The sequence below is a fragment of the Clinocottus analis genome, unplaced genomic scaffold, assembly GCF_023055335.1.
Source record: "Clinocottus analis isolate CAN_PGR_092001 unplaced genomic scaffold, fCliAna1.0.p SCAF_3, whole genome shotgun sequence".
NCBI classification, from domain to species: domain Eukaryota; kingdom Metazoa; phylum Chordata; class Actinopteri; order Perciformes; family Cottidae; genus Clinocottus; species Clinocottus analis.
This window is the reverse complement of record NW_027176042.1, coordinates 5,881,584-5,900,491: the sequence shown is the minus strand read 5'-3', so window position 1 is coordinate 5,900,491 and position 18,908 is coordinate 5,881,584. Positions and strand designations below refer to the sequence as shown.

General features: G+C 42.3%; 1 protein-coding gene across 1 annotated transcript in view; it reads right to left on the bottom strand.

Moving 5' to 3' along the window:
* Nucleotides 1-16,383, bottom strand: part of iqsec1b (IQ motif and Sec7 domain ArfGEF 1b) — a 181,351-nt gene extending 164,968 nt beyond the window's left edge. The window contains exon 1 of the mRNA XM_068593981.1: nucleotides 15,808-16,383. Within this exon, the coding sequence (XP_068450082.1) occupies nucleotides 15,808-16,088 (281 nt within the window). The 5' untranslated portion in view covers nucleotides 16,089-16,383. The remainder of the gene's footprint in view (nucleotides 1-15,807) is intronic.
* Between the last annotated feature and the right edge of the window lie 2,525 nt (nucleotides 16,384-18,908).

Sequence of the window (18,908 nt, the reverse complement as noted above, 5' to 3'; positions counted from 1 at the left end):
GTAATAAACAGATTAAAGATTTAAGAAAAAAATGTGCAGTAAAAAAGAAGAATGTTGAATTTACGGATGGAATAAAAATATACAGATAGAATAAAATATACAGATGGAATCAAATATATTAAAATATACAGATGGAATAAAATACACAGATGGAATCAAATGTATAAAAATATACAGATGGAATGAAAAATTTTTTTTTTTAAATGTTCTCATGCTTCATTATTGTCTTTCGGTTCCTGTATTTTTAATGCCACTCAGCACGTTCTGTCAATCTAAAGGATGGTGGAACCAAAACAGTGGAATTTAAAAGAAAAATGTTCATCAAGAAAATGTCTAGTTAGAAAAATGTACTTATTTCTGGATTTCAAACAGTAAAGCCTTGAAATATTTTCTGCATTTCAGATTTAAGTCGTGTATTATCTGATTTTCTTTTAAAGAATGAAATGCTATTACATTTTGGGGGGAAATGGTGACAATGATAGAATAATGTATTTCAAATTGTAATTTTATAGCAACGAAAAACACTCAACGATCACAAATTCCAACAATGAAAGAATTTGACCAGACTTTGGAGCTTTATGGGATTCCAAAGTGACTCTTTCTCGCTAAAACGCTCCATATCTGGTAACGTTGGACAACCCAAACACCACCGACTTTTATGAGGTGATAAAGCATTTTGTTACTGCTCATTTCAACTGGTTGTTTGTTCGCTTGTTGGATTTTACTGAAAAATAATGCAAATCTTCTTTGTTGCGTCACTCACGTTTTAAAAACCTCATGAGCCACTGGGTGCACCACCGCACTGCAGAGTCTCAACAGCGGAGCACCCAAAGGTCACTGCTATGCAAACACGTTTACCATAGCATTTAAATGTGGCTTTGAAGAGAGGGCTCAGCGACCAAACAGAGCTCTGGATTCACCCGTCACATGGTCATTCTATGCAAACGTCATCGCTCTGTCTTTACGGACATAGCACACTTTAAAAAGGTTTTATTTTAAATAAAAAAAAATTGTAACAACTAACTCTTCTTGTGGCAGCCTGAGCTTAAAAAAATCATTTTATAGAATTCAAAGCACCATCATGATGGGTCCAATACTCAAGTCAAGTGGTTCAATTATAAAGTAATATACATGTTTTTCTACTATTTGAAATCTATTTGAATAATGTATATGTAACTATAATGTTTTTATCTCAATTACATCAAAACCCTGAACACAAATACAACATAAAACATAAAATAACAGAAGGGTTTCTTGGGCACAACAAACATATTATATCTTGCAATAAATATAACACTGATGACGCTTGACTTCCTGAAGATCTAGAATAGAAAGTCCACTGTCTCTGTTCAGTTAACAGTTTTTCATTTGACACTTTTAGTTGAACTAAAATTATTGTTATTATTGTAAAATAAATAGAATTAAAATATATTCAAGTATACAATTTAGTTTGATTGACAACATTTGGTTTGATGCCATCCAATTTTTTAAAATGCACTTTTCGGAAACATTTTCATTGGTGTTACCTTTCGCTATGCGTATCACAGACGAAGTGAAGACCAGCAACACCAAACATGAAGCTGTAATTCCTGTGCATTCATGAAGCTGATGAGTTATGTGATGTAACTGTATATGTTTCCATGCAAGAAAAATAAATAGATTTAATATCTTGCCGTTCCAAAAGTGAACATTTCTGTAAAATGAAGCGGGTATCAAGAGAATGAAAGAAAATCCTCCACAAGCAGTGGAGGCGAGGTCACTCAGGTTAGACAGCATCAGTCTGGATACGCGAGGCTGCTGTTTCTTCACACCTCCGTTCGATGGAGATGTTGGCGAAATGTGAGCCATGACCTTGGTGACTGGAAAATGGATCGTTGGTTTGATGGAGTGTGAATCTCCAGTATCGTCATGATGATCATCTTAGTGAGTGCAGTTTGGTTTTAGCCACACTATTGGCAGAACGCCAGGGATTGCAATCAGTCTGTCCGGCCCTTTGGTCCAGACTGATGTACCTCAACAACTGCTTGATGTATGTTTTCATCCAGCGGATCAAAGTTTTCACTCACACCGTGAAGTATCCTGATACTATGAGACAACAGTAGGTACAGGCATTCATGGTCTCCTCTCGGGGATACATAATTGGAAATACTTTTTCATTTTTCAAAAACCTTTTCAAGACATTCAAAACGTTGTAAAACAGAACAATCTGGGCTTGGTTCAAGCAACAAAACTGGTGCTTTTGGGTTAAAATAATGATGTTTGTACGTACAGGAGCTGGTTACATACTAATGTAGTAGCGTAGATAACTTAAAATAAGTCAATTTGTTGACTTTTGCTATCACACGGGACATGAGCATTGGCCTCCTGGGTTAAAGTCTTGTGATTGTTTGACTCATTCATCCGCTCGACCCTCTCCCAACACAGACTTTGTTACCCAAAAATAAACCTAAAAATAGGTCGTACTAAGCTGCTTGAAAGGATGACCTATTCAGCCACGAGGACAACTCAGACTGTTTGATACTTAGACGAACAATTACCAGTCTTATAGCTACAAATTATATGTGTATGTGTTTGATGCCCCGAGAGTTAAAAGGAGCTTGTTGGGCGGTTGTCATTTGTACCATTGTTTACCAAATACTCCACCTCTGGTAAAGCCTGAGAAAATCCACAAGACCTTAGTATAAGCCGAGTGGAAAATCTTTGCCTCCAGAGCAGCTCTAGTCTTCAGTCTGGTGGATGATGTGGAATGAAATGGATCTCATCTCTCTGTGCCGTCAAAGTATCCGTATTGACTCCATTGCCAGGGGGATGCTTTTGGCCCCAAGCACAAACTGTGTAGGTATCACAACTATTTGGAACATTTTAGCTCAAAGGAGGTCGGCACACTGTTGGGCTCCAAAGAAATAGTTTATTTTATTGTTGCCAAAAGAACAACTTTTGTGTGCATTTTTGGCTGTGAAAGAAATTTGGAAAAGCTTTTTACTTTTGCACTATAAGCAGGCAATAGGTTACAAAAAATGAATGTATGCGAGGTTGCAGAGTCAATATTTCACTTTGAAGAAAAAGGAGGAAAAAAAGGCAGATTTTTTTTTTATCATCCCCCTTAAAAATTCAGCCATCTGGCTTCACAAGATAACAGCTCTCCTGTGCTGCTGGGTTTCACAAAGATTGCTGACGTTATGCTTGATCACAACAGTAACCCAACAAACTCCTATCTATGTACGGTTGGGATACACATTCATGATAAACTGAAATGAAAGAGAAAGACAAACAAAACCATTTCAAACGTCAGTCAGTCGCTATATGGACATAGCGGCACTTAAAGCTGATGTTTAATATCTTATTAGAAGTACCACCTCAAGGTTGTATGCCTCTGCTAACCAGTCAAGTTGCAGTTTTTACATCCATAATTGTCAGAAATGTTATCTCTTCATCACATTTTATCCTATTAGACATTTGTGAAGTTGTCATTAATTTGCATACGAGTGTTGTTTGTGAGGTCACAGTCACTTTAGTCAAAGAGGACATTTGAGCCAAATTTGAAAGAAATTCGCTCAAGGCGTTCCTGAGATATCTTCTTCATGAGAATGGGAGGGGCATGAGGGCACGGTGACCTTTGACCGCCAAATTTTGATAATTTCATCCTTCATTGCGTCCGGGTGGACGTTTGTGCCAAATTTGAAGAAAATCCTCTAAAGGCATTCCGAAGATATCCCGTTCACAAGAAGGGATAGCCGGATGGACAAAATGTCGCCAGCGCAGTCGAGACATGCCGCTGGTAGGACAAAAAGACCTTGATACACGGTGTCTTTCTTTAAGCAGGAAAATCAGAACAGTGTTCAGACCAAGGCTTTCATAACACACTGATTAAAAATGTCAAGATGAAAGGCTCATAATATCTCAGAGCGATTCAACAACGGACCTGCAGGTGTTCTTCAGTCTTCATAGAGCTCGTTTACACCTCACCTTCAGATATTCTTGACTGGATCACGAATATCTGAGTGTCAACTCAAAAATGCACATTCTAGTATGCGACAGTCTTGCCATGCTCCTCATTTGTCACACTTTTGTCAGTTTTTGGTGCAGACGGTACAGTCTGCAGCGGCTTCATCAGACAGAGAGCAAGCCATCAGCAGCTGGCCGGCCGGCTCTTCCTGTTGTAGTCTATTGTCTAATTGTGTGCGATTACACATTTCACTTGCAGTGTAGGTAGAACATAATACATGGCTAATCTAGGAAGCATATTCCAAATAATTTGAAAATAGGGACCTGTAGTACACAGCTGACCTATGATCAGAAAAAGCCAGTACCCAAAATAGCAATATCTTGTTATCAAAACATGATCAAGTTTTTTCAAGATCCAGATCCAAGTTCCTTATTAACTGCTGATGCCAAGTCTGGTCCAATGTTTATAGTTATCTGTAAATTGTAGCTAAACAAGAAGTGGAAGTAGTCACAGTAAAGTCACCCATTGGTTTGTGGACTACCATTTTGAAGCCGAGCCCTCGCCATCTTGTTTTTTTTGCAACCAGAGATAACAAATACAGGTAGAAGAAGACATTTTTTAGGCAACCAAAGTGTTACAATTAACACTCATAAACACTAAAAAAACACGAGGGAACGGTGAAAGTTATAAGCTGAAAAACAGACTACTCTCTCATACTTATATAATTTGATTTCGGAGGAGTTGCCTCCTGATGGCCATTAGAGAGAATGCAAGTTTTCAGCTTGCTGCTTGTATTAACCCAAATGTTTGACTTGTTATCACAACCTACATGATCTAAAAGACTCTGGTTCAAAGGTTTATTTGATTAAATTATTGATATATTATCAGTGATGCGACACAATCAGCTTGAGAGAAGACGCAATCACCGTTGGAACTACAGACAGCCCCATCCGGTTGTGTGTTTGTGTTACAGACAGGAGCTTCTTGCCTTACAAAACACCTTAGGCAGAAAACAGACAAATAACCCCCATCAGCAGCCATGTTTAATTTAGCTTCGGCGTCAATTAATCACAAAATTATCGTTAATTAGCAACAGCTGATGCGACCCACCAGCCGACGCGACCCACCACCTGCGACGTTTGCCATTTAAAGTGGTGGAAGTGGCAGCCAGTGCCTGCTGAACACGAGAAGCTGCTTTGCAAATGAAAAAGCCAATCCATCTTCTTTGTTGCGCATTCACATTCAAGAGAAGGCTGCATTTTAGAGCACTGCTAAGCTGTTGTAAGGGGGAGGCAGCGTAAGGCGCACCAAACCATCCACTTGCCTACCTGCAAGAGGTTTATTGTCAAATAATGTGTGTGTGTGTGTGTGTGTGTGTGTGTGTGTGTGTAATGAATCTAAAGCCTCTACCATTGCAGGCCTCTGGCAGACCGACATCCGAGGCTGATGGTGCTCTGAGACGGAGAGTCAACAGAAACGATCATTAAACATACCGACTGTTCAGCAGATGACAGCAGCGCTGACTCCATTTAATCGCAGTTCAAAACATGAGGAAAAAAGAGAGCTTGTTTCTCTCACAGGAGAGGTGAGAAACAGGAAGAAGGGGGGGTGGAGGGGTAGGTGGAGGGGAGGAGGAGAACATTAGCATATGTCTGTGTAAAAGCCTCAACACGCACTCATCACCATGTAGAACCGACAGCGGTTCCTTCATTTGTTGTGTTTATCGCTTTGTGTATATCACGTCCTCCACAAAATACCCCCCGCAGCAGTTATCATGTTAATGACTAAACGCATGATCCTGAGGAAAAAAAATCCTTGCCCGCACATTCAGTGGGAGGAAAATGCATGAAAAGTGGGTGAAAATTGAAATTCCAGGCTGTTCCACAATGAGGTCCACTGTGACATTAATGGATTGGCAGCGGAGGAGCCGGTCCAAAAGATAGGTCCTGCGGCTGGCAGAGAAATGTCTTCAACTGAATGAGAGATGACCTTCATCTACACACCTGGTCAGATTCTGAAGAAGTGGCCGGCGCCCGTGGGTCATAGTTTGATCTCGTCCATCCAGGATGAATACCAACGCTGGTCTGCACAATGTGTGCCAACAGCAGTAAATACAGCCGTGCTTAATAAACCATAGAGGCAAAAAAAAGAGTTTTAAGTTTCCCTTTTGGGCTATTAAAATAAATGTAAAGGGGATAAGATGATGAGGTTGTCCACTTAGTACTGGCATTTTATTGCTGAGACGTCCTTCTTCCCCCTGAATTTTTATGGTTTCAGCACTTCCACGCACACATCAGGCATCAAGCAAGAATTTGTGCTCTTGTTCTGATCCTCTATTTAAGGTGTACCGATCAAGGCCTTTGACACTGGCTTTAACGATATCATGTTGGATCAGATGCTAAAACGTTAGCTATATGTGTATTGGACACATTAGCCGTGTTTTCATTCAAGATTTTTTTTTTGCACATTTTGAAGTATATATGAAATGTTTTCAAATTGTTTTTTGTGGTTTTCGTCTTTATCGAAATAGAGTTGACGCACCAGAGGACATGGAAACGTCTTTGCCTACCTTTTGAACCTTTAACTCACGTGACTGATCTGCTGTTTGTGTCTTCTCTGTTGTATATTTATATTATATTTTTATTCCGAATCAATTGTTACATGAGTTGCATGACCAAGCCAAAAGTTTTTTGTTTACGGTTCGTAATCTCTACTTCTACGTTTACTGGCGGATTACAGCCTTGTGTATAGCCGATAGGGACAGCGTCTAACCAAACTACACTGGAGCTGAATTCATTCTCTCCAAACCAGTTGATGGAAAAGCTTCAATTGGCTTGACAACTGAACAGAAAACTGGTTACTGAAAAAAAGCTTTTGCAAACAGTCCAAATACTGAAGGCCCTGGTTTTATTAATGATTGATTTAATTATTGATTAAATATTAAGGAAGAATGAGACTCCTACAATTCATGTGACAAGATCCACTAGAGATGTTGGGACTTTACAAAAGGTATTTGATAATGTGCACGGAGCAGTTTAACCCAAAAAACAGTTCCATTTTGACAGCTGACGACTTACCACTAGCAACAAATCTCACTCGAGACCCATTGTGCCTAAACAATCAATAACTGCTTGAGACGAAGCAGGCAGTGTCTCACAAGCTTCAAGTTTGAATGGGAGCACAGAATTATTTTTATGATTATGAAACGGTAGAAATGGCACCGAAAAGGAGTGTAATCTCTTGCTGAAGACACTGTCGTCAGCATGGAGCAGTTGCAATGCTTACCAATCGTGACCCAGTTTCACAACAAAATAAGTATTTAACAAGAAAAGTGCTCTCAGAAGAGTGCAGATCTCTTCCAGGTGTGTCTGCAACGACCATTACTGTAATGTTTGCTTGAATTAATACAAACCACAATTGCCCCCCGTCTAGACGTCCAGCGTATCGGTCGTGTTTTAGCACTCAGACGTCTGAAGCAGTTATTGATCCCGTGGGGCGCTATGCCTGGAGGCGAGCGAGCAGTCAGTAACGGTACATTACGCTAGTAACATGTGTTTTTAAAAAAGTGTTAAATCACTACAACCGTGAGATGGTTATAAATGAGCACAACAAATACTAGACTGAGGAGTTCAGTATTACTTGAGATAAGCCACGGGCAGACACACACAGACAAACAGATATATGCACACATGACCGAACACATAATCTCTTCAGGCTACGCCTGGCTGAGAAAAAAAAAATAATAATAATAATATATTTCTCGTTTCCATATGCTGTTCTAGCCTGTTTAGCAAAAAAACTAAGCAAAGATTGTTGCAATTTAACAATTTAAATTGGCTGCGTGCTTCTAATTCCTTACATTGTTCTAAACCCCAGTGATGCTGAAAAACAATAAACAAGTTGTGGGTCATGGAGTCATAGACTCTGTCACTGCGAGGAGAACATCTTCAGTTTAATATTCAAATGCCTCATTCAGCTGGGAAGATACTGAGCAGTTTTAATAATCTTGTCCGTCACATTACCTCAAGACTGTTTTAAAACTCCTACTGCAACACAGGTGTTCACACTGAATGCCACTGCAATGTCCTTAAGGGTTTTACCAAAATAGAGAGAAGCGGTAGAGTAAGCTTGATGTTTGAAATTCGAAGTCAACATACATATCATATCAAACTTCACATTTTCTCAAGTTTGGGTTTCTTAAAAAATTGCACTTTTCTTTGTCATAATTTGTCACAGAGTAGAAACTAAATATCTTTGGGTTTTGGGCTGGCGGTCAGATGAAAAGCCACCCTTGACGTTCAGAAATTTCGAGCATGTTTTCCATTTTCTGAGAAGGCGATAAATTAAAAAACATGATCTGCAGATTTAGAGAGTGACGTTAACGGCAGCCCTAACTTTGTCCAATTTGACTGTGAATGGAAAGCAAGAAGAAGTGCTTTGCAGTGCAGTTGTATTTCTATCCCAGCAAGGTGTCAGTCAAGACGACAGTCAGCTGCATCCTGTCAAATACCCCTCAAATAACATTACAACAAACTCAGTGCAGGTTACAGCAGATTGGCAAATCTGCCGACTAAAATGCAAAGTGATAGTTTTTGGTTCTAAAGTGCCGTCAGAGGCAGCGACACACCAAAACAGAACTATAAGCAAGTAACGCATTTGGTGTGTTTGCTGGGCTATAAAGGTGCCAGACCAAAGCTCAGAACATACCTATTGCCTCCACACGGCTCTCAACATGGCGACGGCTAAGCCAGCGGCTCGCAGCTCACAGTGCTAACGGCGGTAACAGTGCAACAGCCCTGACATGACTAACGATGCTAACGACACTAGCAGCGCTGACAGAGCTGACGATATCAAGCTGAGGGCAAACCGGAGGATGGGCGCTACACTTTAAGAGCATGCAGTGCTAGCATGCGCTAAAATGCACATGACACTCTGACAAACTGATAGCAACTATATTCTCTGCCCAGATATACATGAGTCCTCTGTATCTTTACATAGCTAATAGTTGTTTGCTGCCATATTAATGCTTTGAATATCGATTTCGAGAACTTTTAAAGATGCACAACATACACAATGTGGCATATGTATGTCTGTTTCCAATGAAACCTCAGGGTACCTTTAAACTCTTGCCTCATAGATCAACAATTTCTTGGCAAGCGTTCAAGAACATTAATTCTAATTTGTACCATTCTGCTCCAGTACACAGTATCCCATGCTCCCGCTCCACCACCAGATTATCAATAAGCATGACTCAGCGCAGAGCCCGTGGCCCACTCTCAGGAGGATCTGATATAATATTGCAAGGCACAAGTCAAAACTTATTCAAATCCTATTTGGATTGTAGAATCTGACAGGGGAAGTCCATTCCTTTAAGCGCAGGGCAGTTTCGCCACAATGTTTCCAAATGTTACAGATATGTCGCTTCTTCCTCAACACATCTATTCTATCAGCGTTCTACTAACTCAGCAAAAAAGTGATGCGACGTCTGTGCAACATCAGGACTCATCAGTCAAATACATCATTTATTTCCTGTGTGTCCTGATTCAGGTGTCGCTTCAGTTGCTTCAGCTCAAGATGATGCAAAAGGCTCGACACTGGAGTTAGTTGAAAGCCGAAGCGTCATCAGCTTGCATGGCAGCGGGATTCTCTGAATGCGAAAAGAGCAAGAATTACATATCGCATGAAATTCCATTTGGTTAGGTTTCAAGGAATGCAAATAAAATCGACATAGTAAATACCGGATAGAGATGTGTCTGCGCTGCATTGCTGAAAAATGGTCAAAGTGAATGCCGACTTGTGTGGAGGTTCAACCATTGCCGCTTGTGGTTATTGTCGTCAAAAAAAAACAAGCACTTTTTAATTGGAAATCATATCCGACTGACTTTTGAAAGCCGCAATGATGATATTATGAGAGGCAAAATATGTTTTTGTGTGGAGGATAATTAACTTTCAATCTCCCATTATGATCTCACACCGGGGGGCAAAATCGGATAACAAAGCAATCGGAAAGAGAAAAGTTTGCGACTTTTGGAACAAAGCCGCTACGAGGAACTTTCATTTTGTGCCGATTATGGCGGGCCCTGTGGACAGAAGTGTTTTCAAGCACCCTTTTGAAAACATCTCATTTTACTGCAGCGCAGCCCTGACAGCCCTGGTTCTGGTTCTTGGCTCCAGCAGGCCGAGCGATGCAGCCTGGGGTCTCCAATGGAGTCTGAGCTGAGTAGTTTCTGGTGGACCTGCGTGATCCCGTCCGATTCTGTCGGAATCAAACCCGTCGGCACCGATGACATGCGCGAAGAATAAACATATAAAAAATAGCCAATCTTCTCCCGGATGGTCTTGTTTACTGACGGGGGGTCATTTGGAGGCTCCGGCATCAAACTGACAGTTTTGTAAGCAGTTAAAAAGCTCCTCGCGGTAGCTTTGAAAGAAGATGCACATACAGGATCTGTGTTATCCCGCATTCATTCGATGCAGCCGCGGAGCTGCCGTTGTTGTTTATGTCATCACTTTGGATTTGGCGATACATCAATTTCTCATTAGCATCCCGTCCTCCCAACGCCTGGCAACGCTGTGTGATAAATCACACCATTCTTCACCTTCCCATGTGCAGCTTCCAAGTGACTACCTTGCAATTTTGACCTCATAACATATTTAAAAAACCGGAACAGCGAGCAACACGTAGTATACAGGACGTTACCCATCGATAATAAACAGGCACGGAATCAGATAATATCGCAGATCTCTCTCTCTGATTTTTTTTTCCTCACCTCCAACAGCCCTATGAATATTTTATTTCAAAATGTGTTCTCCTTTTGAAAGTTTATTTATTCTTCTCATCTTCTGCATTTATAAGGCAGCCTGTCAAGACCACCCTCAGGCCTCAAAACATACAGTGTTCTCTTGTGTGAAATGTATTTCTAGCTTTGGCCTTAAATGCATCACAAACAGTGCATATTTCACAGCTGGCCCACAGCAACTGTGGCGTGTGCAAGAGTCGAAACTTCGCTATATTCTCGACCGATTTTCATACGTCCTCTGGCAGCGTTCACTTTTTGGACTCCTGATTCGCTACACGTTGTGAGCAGCTGACCAGCGCACTGTTATTTCCTGCAGCACACACACACACACACACACACCCAAACACGCGCACTCACACACATGAGCACGCTGAACTGATGAAGCCCCGAGCACATGTCTGAAATAAATATGTTCAGAACGGCAGCTTTTGGTTTGGATGTGTGACCGATGGCAGTTTGTTCGTTCTGTGTGTGTCAGTACGTGTGACGCGACGGACAGCTGCCAGATCGAGGAGTGAGAGTTTAATCCGCGTATCCTCATCCTCAACGTTATTTTCTTCTTTTTTTTGTGCGTTTTCCTACAAATGTCGAGCAACACGAGCGATCAGTGCAGCAGCACAAATCCCTACAGTGTTGAGTCAACAAGACTACTTGGTTCAGAGAAATATTTTGTCGGTTTGGTTAGAGTAAGTATGTAAGTGGCGTTACGGAAGTGCGCAAGTACGGAAGAACGGACATTACGCGGCAAATTACGTTTCGGTTTGGGTAGAATAAATAAGGAAGGTACAAATAAGTCAACGCTTGGGTTAAAAGAACGGAACTGTCATTATTTACTCAACCAATAAGTAAACATTAGCAGTCAATATGCACCTTCTGAGCCTCCATCATGTACTGAAACTATTCCTGAATAACAACTTTCATGGAAGCCCAGACATGCAAAAGGTAATCAGTACTCCTGTGTTGGATGAACTACTTCATTCAGGTTGCACAAATTTGATAAATAAATATCCACAATATTTTTTTCACTCACCATCATACAACATAAGTTATAATAAGTCTGCCGGGACTTGACATTGTACTTTGGCGGTTCAAATTCTCACACAATTGGTCATTGGACAGTAAACCTGAGATGTCCACTTCTTCAGTTTACCTGGTTGGGAACCGAGCCTTGTCTTTAGGCAGCAGCCAGGTACCGAGAGGACAATTTGTGCCACAAAAGATTGTTATTTGACATCACAAAATTTGCTGGCATACCAAACATACTGTCATAATTTGCCAGATGCCTTTGAGCAAAGCAAGTGAATAGTCCCCATAGATGTCATGCTGTTACTTTTCATGCCGCATGATACGAAACAAAAACTGTACTATAGTTGATATTTCAATGTCAATATTTTAAAATGATTGTGCAGTCATAGTCCATAGAAACCTTTGTCCTGGGCCTCCCTAAATAGATTTGATTTGATGTCATTGACCTTTGACAGGCCTTTCAGAATATCAGGGTGGTTGTTTAGCGTAGCCGCATGCAACTCCGTAAACCTGAACGCTCGTGACGGAAATGTTCTCCGAACTGCCAAAAGCAGTCTTTTACGTCCCGCTGTTCCAGGCCTCGTATCGCCCACCGCACACATGCCGTGTGACCGCGATAAGAGCTGCGCGAGTTGTGTGAACTTTACCAGCCAAATAAAAAGCACAGAGTAAACACAGAGCGGGCGGCCCCGCCACAGTGGATTAGCTCGTGGAGCCCGCTGCGCTGGGAACGACGCGCTCCCGCCTCCAACGAGGCAGAAACACTCAGCTCCGGAATCTGCTGAGAAATCTCTGAGAGGCCTCACTCACTCATTACCTTGAGGGTGACCCGTTTTAGTGCGTGGCAGTGATAAACTTGCATTTTAATGTGTGTGTGTGTGTGTGTGTGTGTGTGTGTGTGTGTGTGTGTGTGTGTCAGAGGGCCTGGGAGGAACAGAGCTCCCCCATTGGCCCTCCAGTCAAGGCCGGGGACTGTGTTGCTGCTGACTGCGGTCAACAGGGAAAGAACAGCTGACGTGGCCCAACTGTTGACAGAACACAAGAGACAGGACTCCCTCTCAGCTGTGTGTGCGTGTGTGTGTGTGTGTGTGTGTGTGTGTGTGTGTGTATGTGTGTGTGTGTGTGTGAGTGTGCAGAGAAAGTGCTCTTCACTAAACAAAATATATATTTGCAGCAAGGACATGAACTGCGTCGGGTGGGAGGGGGAATTGAACCTGTTCACTCAGCTGTTGAAGGGTCGCAAAAGGGGCGGAGCCTCCAGGGAGAGATGAGCTCCGACCTCTGCTCCACACAGATAACTATTTATAGTTTAAAACCATGAGTAAGCAAACATAATAATGATGTCATGAGGGTTTTTCTTTCTTCTTCTTTTTTCCAAGGTCTCACAGTGAAAAATGAACATAAGGATTGTAGGTGCAGCTTTGCCGAGGAGAAGGTTTATGAAAACCTGTGCGCTGTGATGGTGATGACGATGATGAAGTCGTGTCAGGCCTTGCTGAATAGACCAAACAAAAGATACATGGACTTTCAACACCATGAATCTCTCCCTGTCGCTTCGCTGCTTGATTTGTCTGCGACGGTTTGTCCGACCTTTCAACCGGATGTTGTGACGTCCCTTCACCAGAAAGGGAGAGAGGACTATTGCGTATTGGTTTCTCTTCATCCCTCTTAATATCTCAGGCTGTATCGGACCATCGAAGGCGATGTTAAAAATCGATGATCAGGACAGTTTTGCGGCAACAGCAGCGTTGTGTGTTTTTGACACAATGTGATAAAGTACATTCATTTTTCAAGGCACACTGATTGTATACATGAAATTGGTTCTGGAGTACGACGTCGTATTGTTGGGCCATTGTAGGGGGGAGAGAAAGAGAAGGCAGGCAGGAGAAACCTCAGAGTTTACGAGAATGGAGTCATAAATTTACGAGACAAAAATAACAATATTCTCTGAGTTTGAAAAAAATGACTTTATCACCTCATGGCAGTACATGCCGCTTGTACTATATAATTATACTTATATAATTATACTTACATATAGTGATTTATAAAGATTTTCCTATTGTGTTACTTCTTTTCTTAATTGTCTATCGTTGTAAAGTGAATATATTGGTGTGCTATAGTGTTGGTCGGACAAAATTTGCAACTTGAAGAAGTCCTCTTGGGTTCTGGGAGATTAGAAAGGGCATTAAAGTTCTTATAGTCAATAAAATGTCAGGTAATACTGAAAACTGCCAGTCAAAACTTCAAGTCCGAGACGACATCTTGAAGTTGATGTCTTCTGACCGACGTCTAGATTTAGAGATTCAACTGACAGCGACATAACACGTCATAACGATGTCAGTTTTCACTACATGTTGTTGGAGGCCAAAGGAATTTAACGATATCATTGACATTTCTACGAAAAATTGGAAGAAAATAACAACGCTTAAAATAGATTTTTCTTGTGATTAATACAATATTATTATATTTTCCTATGAATACTTTTACATTGAATGCAAATATTACGCAGCAAAAAAACGAGCATTGATTTTTTAGAGCTTTCAGTGCGGGTCATCAATCAATCACGTAGCTCGGAACAAGTTGACGCCCATATTTGTAAAGGTTTAAAAACAACAACTTAACTAAACATAATTACTAACATTATACACATATTTCACTTTCAAACTCCTTACATTACCTTTCGCAACAAAAGTCCTTGACACATAACATCCGCAGGCGAGTATTTTGCATTTCCGCGTTGTTTATTCGTCTCTTGCACCAGCATTGTTTTTAACGTAGATGTTTTTCTTCATTCTCTCAAATATGTAGATACTCCCACCTGGTTACCACGAGTTAGTGATCATAACATCACAACCAAAAGACTGAGCCAAAAAAGAAACGTAAAACATCAGAATTGTTCCATCTGTACTGTACCTTTAAGAGGCGCAGGGGTTAATTATAGCAGGAAACATCGCGGTAGTTGTCAATAACCTGCATATCTCCACACCCCTCGTCCTGGGGGGGGGGGGGGCTTGGGATAAATCCATATATACTCTGATACACATATTGGGATTTCATCCTGAATGGCATGACTGCTGCTTAATGATGTGTGTCGGACGAAAGTTCAACAAAACCTTCTTTAAATGACATCATTTGACCACGATCCGGACCTGCAATGTGATCATAGGTGCTGCATGCAGAGTGACCTCAGAATGTGTTAAGCTGTTAAAAGCGCGCAGTTTTGCTGTGGCTTATAAGAACATTACACAACAACGAGGACCCCACGTGATGCAAGAGCTTTGGAATATTCTGTTGCAGTGAAACAGAACTGCGTTTGTTTCAATGATACAGCACGCACGGGTACTTCCGTTTGTGTATTACTATTGTATTATTTAACCTCAAATTGTGTGGTGCAGCCTTCCATGGAGCACTTCTGGATGCATTGCGATAGTAGCAGCTTTCCAACGCAACTACGCCGCTTCGAATGAAAATGAATACGTTAGAAAAATGTAATCAACACATTTGTCCATTTGTACTCTCAGCTGTGCTCCATCCAGCGGCCCCAACACGATGCGTAAAGCTGTGTCTTTACGACAAAACCATAGCAACCTCTCTGGACACAACACAAGAAACAACACAATAAACAACAGCAACAACGCCACACCCACCGCCACGGTGTGATGTACACTTTAAAAGAAATCTGACGTTCGTGGTGTTTAATCTACAGCCTTGGGGGGGATCCATATTACGCAATACGCGTGCAAAGCGTGCGCGCGCGCGAGAGAGAGAGAGAGAGAGAGAGCGAGAGAGAGAGAGAGAGAGAGAGAGAGAGAGAGAGAGAGAGAGAGAGCCTGAAACGATCCCTGGCGATGTATGAGGGATTACACGGATAATTAAGAGTGCGTGACAAAGTGGCAGAGAAGTGTGCTCTCCACGGCAGTTTGCGTGGTCGCTGGTAACACAGAACGCACGCGGGGGGGCAAAACAAGTGTCGGGTGTCAGCGTCCCTGCGTTTTGGACACATGTGGGCACACATGGGGGGTGTTGAGAACTTACTTTTCCTGCGCCGCGTTCTCCTTGATGGCTACCAGGGCGGAGTGGTTGCCCTGCTGGAGCCTGCAGGTGGCCAGGTGCCGCTGGTGCTGGTCCTTCAGGCACACGTTCTCCTTGCAGAGGTCCGTCACCTGGAGCTCCAGCTCCTCGATCCGGACCCGCTGCTTCTCGAGCAGCCCCTGCTGCGTCTCGATGATCTTGTTCAGCTCCGTGAGGTACTCCGCCGCCTTGCTGGGGTTCTCCGCCGGGTTCTCCATCTCGTAAAACCCCCGTTGCCCGTCCATCGGGGAGGCGATACCCACACTACAAGCCAGAAGAAGGAGAAGAAGAAGAAGAAGAAGAAGAAGAAAGCAGCCCCTCTCTCCCAGTTTACTCGCGCGCGCGCGCGCGCTCAGTAGTAGCGAGACTGAGCGCTGTCAAACAGAGAGAGCCTCCTCCGCTCCGACATGGCTTCTGGTTCTTTTTGTCAGGTGGTTCTTCTGGCAGCTTTGCACCGTGGGGGTTGGCTCGGGTTCGGTGCGCTGCTGTACGCCGCCCGCCGCCGCCGCCGCGTCCACACTCCGCTCTGCACCGCGACAGCCTAACTAACCTCCAGTCAGCCGCTCAGTGCGCGGTGGTGCTGTTGGTGTTGGTGGTGGGAACCGGGGAGAGATGGGGAGGGGAGGGGAGGGGGGTTAACTCTTTAGCCGCTGGAGGTTCAGCGCTCCGGCTGCTGCGCGTGCCGGAAGGTCCGTGTGTGCACAGTCGACGGCCGTGCGCACGGGCGCGTGGGGTCAGCTTCGCATGGTTACTCGTGCGGGGGGTGATGCCGGCCCACTCCTCCCCTCCACCTGTGTGCAACAACCGGCTGGTGGATTCGCATGGTAGGCTCAAAAAGCCTGTTCACACAGGGTTGCTGCTTTTACTCATCATTAGAGAAAGGAGTATGTTTTAATTTAGATTATTTGGAATAATCCACTTTTTCCAAACTTTTTCGGAAACCCTTGTGAAAATGATATAGATGTCATGGTGCTGTCAGGAGTCCTCCAAGCATGGTACATTAAGAAGGAGAGGTCAGTGTGGCGTCTCTGGTTCTGCCAAGTGAAGTCTTAAAAATTGCCTTAGTTCTTCTGGCCAGCAGGCGGCGACTCCTTTAAATACTTATGTATTTAAATACTTATGTATTTAAATACTTATGTATTTAAAGAGAAGTCTGGTTGTATAGACGTCTATGAGAAAATGACTCTACTTCTCCCTCGATTTATTCCTTCAGTAAACATTGTAAACATGGATTTATGGTCTCGATCCCTAGTTTTTAAGGCTTCTTTATTACGGCGTGATGTTTATTTAGTAAATTATGGTCCATTTAGAGTTAAATAGACTATAAAGCAGAGCATGAATAGGGTTTACTGTGATTGACAGGTCTCTACCAGAGATGTCTCTATATTACTCCTCCAAATTCCATTTATGCTAACTCCTGTTCATTGTTTGATCATCATCATCAACTCATCATCAACATCCTAATCATGTCATTAGACTTTGTAAAAAAGTCAAAGTGCTATAATTTCTATATCACGAAATTGGGCTTACAGTTTATATTTTTCTTGCGCGTCAAGTGTATGAATCGCGTGCATAGCTCCATTTCTGTGTGTGTATTCAATGGAGCAAAGCTAATGCGTTTTTTGTTTAGTTTTTTTTCTCCCGTGGAACGTCGCCACCGCTTGTAATCCTGCTAATGGATGAACATTACAATACTTTTTCCATCAGCGGGCCACAGACTCAATCACCAATGAGTTACATCATTCGGTGACTTAACAGATATTTATTTAAATGAGCATCTTCCAGATTGCCACTCTAACCAAGAACCCTCCCGCACCGCTGTTTCATGCTCCATTAGACTTTACTAAAAGTAGGCTACAGCCACACATTAAGCTGGTATCAGCATTGGAATACTGTTTTTCCCCTCTACAAATACACCTTTGAGGACAGGACTAAGCCATTTATTTAATGTCTGCTTTAATTTTGTCTAATATATTAGATATTAGATTTCAATACCCACACTCCCGTACAATTTAGTCATGAAGTTTTAACATGTCCTAATACATAGAAAGCCAAAAATACCAGGTCGCATTTTGTTGTATGGAAGCCAGCATGTTCTTCTAGCTATTCTGACCCACAATCCTTTGCGCAGCACATATTCAAGCGAAAAGGTCAAGATCAAGGGATGCATACCGAGTCTCTTATTTGTCATTTCCTTACTCCCCAAACCTCGTTGGACCGGAAGTTGTTCCCCGCCGCCACATCGACGGCCGTCCCAAAGCTCTTATTCCCTTCTGAGGAGCACGAGGACGCACAAGTGAAGCCTTCCAAGAAGCGTTTTCACGGCCGACACATTGTTCTGCTTTTACTTTTCTACATGTGGCTTACCTTTCAAAGTCTTACTCAACAACCAGACCATGAGAACCAAGATCGAAATAACATTCATGGTTTGTGTGCTTGGTGAATGCTTACAGGACGTATTTATCTGCTAACAGATAAGAGAGGTTAGCTCCAGAATGTTGAGGTGAGGTGATGTTTTACAGACTCTCTGTCAGGTCACATCCCCCCCCCCTCTGTCCAATACCCCTTTATACGATGTGAATGTACAAATTGTGCATTCTCCTGCAGACTGAATTGAACCTTCTCGGTGCAGAGAATACAGATCTTAAAGACAAGTTCGGTTACACGGTATTCATTATTTCAGTAGTACAATTCATCAGAAGCGGTTGAAGGATTTTTCCACGCCGGTGGGGGGGTTTGATCAATTATATATTTTCAATTTCCTCCAAAACATTGAGCCTAAAAATGTCATTCAATAATCATATTCTGGGTTATTTAATAATGAAGTAACAAATCAGAATTTTAAAACATCCAGCACACAGAACACAGTATAAATACCACAAACTGTGTATACACCCAATGCAGTTTGTTAAACAGGTAACAGACAACTAGAGGAAAACATCTCCTTCACTCTGACACGGAGAATAACTGAGTCTTTATGAGTACAGTGATGATGAGCGTCTTTATTAGTGTTACTACAGTGATGATAACTTCTAACACAGAAACAGTGCTGGTAACTGTGTCTT